The sequence below is a fragment of the Arachis ipaensis genome, chromosome B10 (genome assembly GCF_000816755.2).
Source record: "Arachis ipaensis cultivar K30076 chromosome B10, Araip1.1, whole genome shotgun sequence".
NCBI lineage: Eukaryota > Viridiplantae > Streptophyta > Magnoliopsida > Fabales > Fabaceae > Arachis > Arachis ipaensis.
The window spans coordinates 130,677,562-130,682,942 of record NC_029794.2 but is presented as its reverse complement, the minus strand read 5'-3'; the positions used below and the strand labels follow the sequence as shown (position 1 = coordinate 130,682,942).

Below are 5,381 nucleotides of genomic sequence, written 5' to 3'. Positions count from 1 at the left end.
TACTGCGTGTGTGAATTACTTAGAAGCAGTCGCATGGGAGGAGGCCGAGGAGGAGGAGATATTGAGACTCGTACCTCGAATGGGGTTACAAGCAGAGCCTATTCTAGCTAGACTTCAGCCGGTCAGCCAGTCAGCTTTGACAAACATCTTTGTCTCGGCTATTCGATTTGCCACATCATCTCCTCCACCCGAAATGAATGATCTTAAGTCTTCAGCGCAAGAGCAGCTCGAGTATATGATAACTGAAGATGATGATGCTCCTTTATTGACAGCTGATGACAACATAAGACACGAGGTCATAGACTGTTTAAACAGATTGTTCTCTAGGTTTAACAACTCAGTAATAGCTCCATTCTGTGATTCTGCAGAATCGCTCTCTGAGGCAGGGAATATTCAGTTGTTTCTGTCATATTTGACTGATTTGTCATGGGTCTCACAGATACTTAGTAAGTTGGAGATAATGAGAGAACTTGTTGAGTATTGGTTTGATGTATCAGAAAAGATTGTTAAGGTGCTTGAGCAAGGAAGTTCTGCCAAGGAAGTAACTGAGATGAAGCTCCGGGCAATTGAGGTCACATCAAAGGTTCTAGAGGCAATCGGGTATGGTAGTGTCATACTGCCAACTGCAAAACGGCTTCAGATTTTGAAAGTGTGGCTTCCATTTGTGAGGGTTACAAAACCGATGATCGATTCTGCCATAATGAATGGTGAAGATGGCATGGTGATTAAGATGGATGGAGAGCTATGGCAATCCCTAGAGTCTTCTTTTGTTTCCATTATTCTTGCGTTACCGTCTGCAGATCAGGCAGAGGTTTTAACTGAATGGTTGGAAAATGAGTGTATCCGGTATCCGGACCTAACTGAGGCATTTGAAGTATGGTGCTACAGGTCTAAGGTAGCTAAGAGAAGATTGTCATTGCTAGGGGATGATCATGCCATGACCAACTCCATTTGAAAATTTCACAGATTCAGTTTCTTTCTAATGAACTATTTTAGAACTGCTTATCCAAAGATTCCTATCAAGGCATTTAGAAGAGAATATGAACCCCTTTTTTTCCGGCTTGTGAATGGAAATTTTGGTAGGAGCCATCCAAATCTGATCATCTCCATTCACTACAACAGTTCAATGTAAATTGCATTGTAGATTTTGTAAAACGTTGTTAGTTTTAACTATAAAATGTAGAAAATGTATTTTGAGATGATTGATTCAAGAGTAAACAAAATCTCTATGCATGATAATAGTTGACTGGTCTCACTTGGTATGTTCTAATTACAATGTAGCATGCTCAAACCAGTTAGTGTTGTATAGTTCTCCAGTATTTTACATCATATGGAAGGTTCTGAATAGGAGACTGGCGAAACAAAGTATCATAATGCTGCATTTATGAAGCATTTTTGTTTGTTAAACACAGATATATGAATCTCATTCTCCGCACACTCTCTAAACAGAGAGATTAGGCACTTCAATGGCCTGGAGAATTATGCAGAAAATATATATTACACCATATCATATCAATCGAGGAAAATATTTGGTATCTTTTATCAAAGTAAACTTTTATGACATCGCCCATATCTATCCCACCTTTAACAAGTTACAAAAATAATATACAACCTCATCCAACAATATACTCTCTCAAATCCTAAAGCTATACCTAAAGTAAGAACTCAAATGGTTCTATGCATGGTATGAACTATAAAACCTATACTAAAAGTAAAGAATAATATTCCTCCTTTCTTTACACTACTTTGTTTCATTCCTCAACCTTCAATATATATGGTTTATTCAGGCCACAAAGTCTGGCAACAATTGTGCAGCAAACCTCTTTGGATTCTGCATGCCAATACTCTCAAATGCAGCAGCAGCAGAGTTATGAGGAGATGAAGAAGTGTTCATGGCGCCAACGAAATCGTTTGGTTCCGCGATATCAATGCTTCTTCCGAGTTGAATGTTCTGGTTTGGTAGAAACGATTGGTGGTGCGTTCCGGGCAATGAATCAAGACCAAGAGTGAGGGAAACTCCATTACCTGAAAACCTTGGTGGTGGTGTTGTGAATTGTTCTGGATCAAACCTATCCATGTCACCAATGGAAGGGTACTGTCCAAAACCGCTAATGAAGTTAGTTTGGTTCCCCATGAAAGAATAACCTTGTCTCCCCTGCTCATTGGGCTTCACATCCATCATGTTCATGGAAGGAATGTTACTTTGGGAACTATGCAAAGCTTCATTGTTGTTGATTCTTGGTTTCTTGGGACTATTTCCCTGCTGGTGTTGTGTGATTCCTTCTAGTTCTGATGATCCCATGATGAAGCTGAACCCTGGTTGGTTTCTCATGTTCCCTTCAACTGGTGACACCATGGGAGCGTTGTGGTCTTGTTTATCAGATTCTGTTTCAGATGTTGGAAGTTTGTCTGCAATTTTTGTTGAAGGGTCTTGGTTGTTGGTGTTGTTTGATTTGTCGTCAGAAGTAGTAGCATCCTTCATCTCCTCAGCATACATTTCTTCGACCATTGGCTTCCAAAGTCGAACTCGGGCATTTATAAACCAGTTTGAAACCTGAGATGGAGAAGTGAAATGTGATGATCCATAAAAAATAATAAGAATATGATATTTTTTTAAATTTTTTTTTTTCTTTCCTAAACCTTTGTACCAACTTAACATGAGTTAGTTACCTGGCTCCTGGTAAGGCCAGTTTGTTTAGCAAGCATGTGCTTGTCAGAATCCTTGGGATAGGGGTGGAGGAAGTGTTCAAAGAGCCAAGCACGAAGAAGAGAAACAGAACGTTCAGGCAAGCCTCTCTGGGGTCTCCAAGCATTGTGCTGGATCATTCCCAATTGTTGGAGAGCTCTCTGTTGGCGCAAGTGATGGTCAACATATTTAAGGCGTGACCCTTCTTCCTCTCCTAAGCTCTTGTTTGCACCTTTGATCTGCCTTGTTATGGCATCCTTCAAGCACCTAAACTGCTTCGAAATTGTTTGCAATGCAAGCGCCGTGTATGTCCGACCCGACCCTATTCCCGCCGCTTGCTCGAACGATGACACCACCACCTCCATCTGCTGCTGGTACTGTCTGTACCTTTGCTCTACCTTCAATCACGCACGTGTCAAAAACAAAAACATACCTCACGCGTTTAGGTAAGAGAACAAAACAAAAGAAATTAAACCTACCTCATCAAGCATGCTCAGTAGCTTTGCTTTCTTCATTGAAATTTCTTGTCTCTCCGCGGAGGAAAGCTCTGAGCTACGCTTGCCGCTACCCTCGCCACCAATGGAACCGTCTCCGCTCGCTGCAGTGGATGACTCGCCAACTGTCTTCATCATCTTCTTCGTCGCCAACTCAGCGTTGTTAACATTCACAACCTCTTCCAGAAGCTCATGCGCTGCCTTCAGATACTTTGAGCTCAAAATCACGCTCTGAATGCTCGACCCACCGTTCGTCACTGCAGAAGCCGAAGACGTTGACCGACCACCGCAAATCTCGTCGCCGGACAAAGCCTGCGGCGCCACGTCCCTGAAAGAACCTAACCCGGCTTGCTGCGAGGACAGACTCAGGGACAGACCCTGCTGAGCGCGTGGGGTCTCACGCGCCGCCGAGGTGGGGTCCATGGTTGTCCAGGGGTTGTACTGCATGCGGTGGAGGAAGCCATGCAGGGCGGAGACGTCGTGGTGGTGGTTGATGTCCTGCGAGGAGAGTGGGATTCCAACAAACTGTTGAGTATGAGGGGGAGGCGCGTGAGGGGAGAAGGAGTTGTTTCCGGTGGCGGAAGAGTTGAGAAAGAGAAGGTTGGCGGGAGCGTGAGATGGTGGTGGCGCGTCAGGGTAGTGGATGTAGGCAGCAGGAGCAGGAGGAGGAGGAGGAGGAGGGTTCATGAGAACAAGTGTTTGAAGTCCATCAGCAGAAGAAGGTGCTTGGATTTCTGAATTGCCATGAAAGTACGTCGCCATGGATTATTTTTCGGTTAAATACTTGAATTGAATTCACCCTCTGAAGAAAAAGAAACAGAATTCAACTTGTACAGTTAGTTATTATAGGCTTAACCTTTAGCACTTGGCTATTTGAATAATGAATATATATATATATATATAACAGAAACAAAAACCACAGACTCACACACATGGTCTTGTTGCTACTGTTGTGAACCGACATATTTATGGAACACATGCTATTGCTATTTGGACTGTACCTTTAATTTCAGTGACCTGATGAACGAGTAATAATCTGCTGCGTGCCTATGCTTATTTTGTGGATCATCCTCAATGATTGATGATGCTATGTAGCTTCTTCCTTCTCAAAACAACTCTGAACTCATATTTCATTGTGAAAAGGAGAGGAATTATATTCATTGTATTTTTATATTAATGAATATGTGGTAGACATAGTAGTATACCTGGTGTGACAGGGATTAATAGAGAGCGCACGTGCTTCATCATCATCATCATCATCTTAGAACAACTGCTGAGGAAAACAAGAATTTCATTACAATGACATAAACGGATTAGACCATAGATAGAGAGAGACATAGACAAGCATACACATCAAAAGCAAAATACAGTTACATGCCTATAATTAACACACACAAAGAGTAAAGATCTCTGTCAGACTCAAAATCTTCTGCAATTCCCAAACCCAACTGAAAAGGGCAAAAAAAAGTCCTATATAGAGAGAGAGAGACTTAAGAAATGACTTCAGAAAAAGATACCCATCTTTATTCACTTCCTTATCCACACATTTATCACCATTTTCTTCTTAAAAATCAAGTCTTTTCAATATTTTTAATTCTGGGTAAGTGCAGAATTTTGTGACAATTATTGTTCATTTTCAATGGATTTTTTTTTCTTTTTTTCTTTTTTCAAGAGAAGTACCTGAGAATAATGGATTAAAATAGTGGAATTGAACTTGGTTGTTTGATGATTTGACTTACCCTCTCTTTTCAAATCATTTGATGCAGCCAAGCAAGCAAGTTATTAAAGCACCCTTTGATGATGAGCAACAAAGAACCTTTGAAGGCGTTGTGTGTGAGAGAGAGAGAGAGAGAAAGGGTCTTGTTCTGTGATAGCTGAGAAATCTATCTATTGATAATTAAAAAAAATGAAAATGAAAATGAAAATGAAAATGCAATCAAGGTGTGTCAGAAGATACAAACAGCTGAAAAACGAGGAAACGTCTCCTTCCACAAAAGCTTAATTAAATCTCTATTATTTGTTTAATGAAAAAGAAAAGATAACAAAAAAAAGGTGGGGATAAAGAAGCGGGTGGAGGGATCTCATTGCTCATTTTTTTCATTAAATATCTTCTTGTCGTTTTCACAATTTCCATCCTTTTTCTCATTATCAACTTATTTCGGAATTTTTTGTGGTTGGATGCCTCAGTTTCAAGATAAAGA

General features: G+C 40.8%; 2 protein-coding genes across 6 annotated transcripts in view; one reads left to right on the top strand and one right to left on the bottom strand.

The window, feature by feature from the left end:
• LOC107622582 (BTB/POZ domain-containing protein At3g05675) overlaps positions 1–1,273 on the top strand; it is a gene marked incomplete in the record, with an annotated part of 2,464 nt that extends 1,191 nt beyond the window's left edge. Inside the window, 1 exon segment of the mRNA XM_016324531.2 lies at positions 1–1,273. Coding sequence (XP_016180017.1) covers positions 1–955 — 955 coding nt within the window.
• LOC107622581 (BEL1-like homeodomain protein 1) lies at positions 1,480–5,181 on the bottom strand. Of its 5 annotated transcripts, none has more exons than XM_016324526.2 (6): positions 4,861–5,181; positions 4,386–4,453; positions 4,182–4,297; positions 3,166–3,982; positions 2,671–3,084; positions 1,480–2,554 (listed from the first exon to the last, which is right to left on the bottom strand). In XM_016324526.2, the coding sequence occupies exons 4-6, from the start codon at positions 3,940–3,942 to the stop codon at positions 1,784–1,786; spliced, it is 1,962 nt and encodes a 653-aa protein (XP_016180012.1). In that variant the 5' UTR covers positions 3,943–3,982; positions 4,182–4,297; positions 4,386–4,453; positions 4,861–5,181; the 3' UTR covers positions 1,480–1,783. The 5 variants fall into 5 exon arrangements, with proteins under 5 accessions (XP_016180012.1, XP_016180013.1, XP_016180015.1 ...); XM_016324527.2 differs by having other exon boundaries at positions 4,386–4,450; XM_016324529.2 differs by having other exon boundaries at positions 4,920–5,181.

What these genes read in the sequence shown, in the direction of transcription:
- LOC107622581 (XM_016324526.2), bottom strand. Translation starts at nt 3,942, where the DNA reads ATGGCGACGTACTTTCATGGCAATTCAGAAATCCAAGCACCTTCTTCT. An exon ending in TACTGAGCATGCTTGATGAG is followed by an intron (nt 3,085 to 3,165) that starts GTAGGTTTAATT and finishes GCGTGATTGAAG; the next exon opens with GTAGAGCAAAGGTACAGACA. An exon ending in CTGGCCTTACCAGGAGCCAG is followed by an intron (nt 2,555 to 2,670) that starts GTAACTAACTCA and finishes TCTCCATCTCAG; the next exon opens with GTTTCAAACTGGTTTATAAA.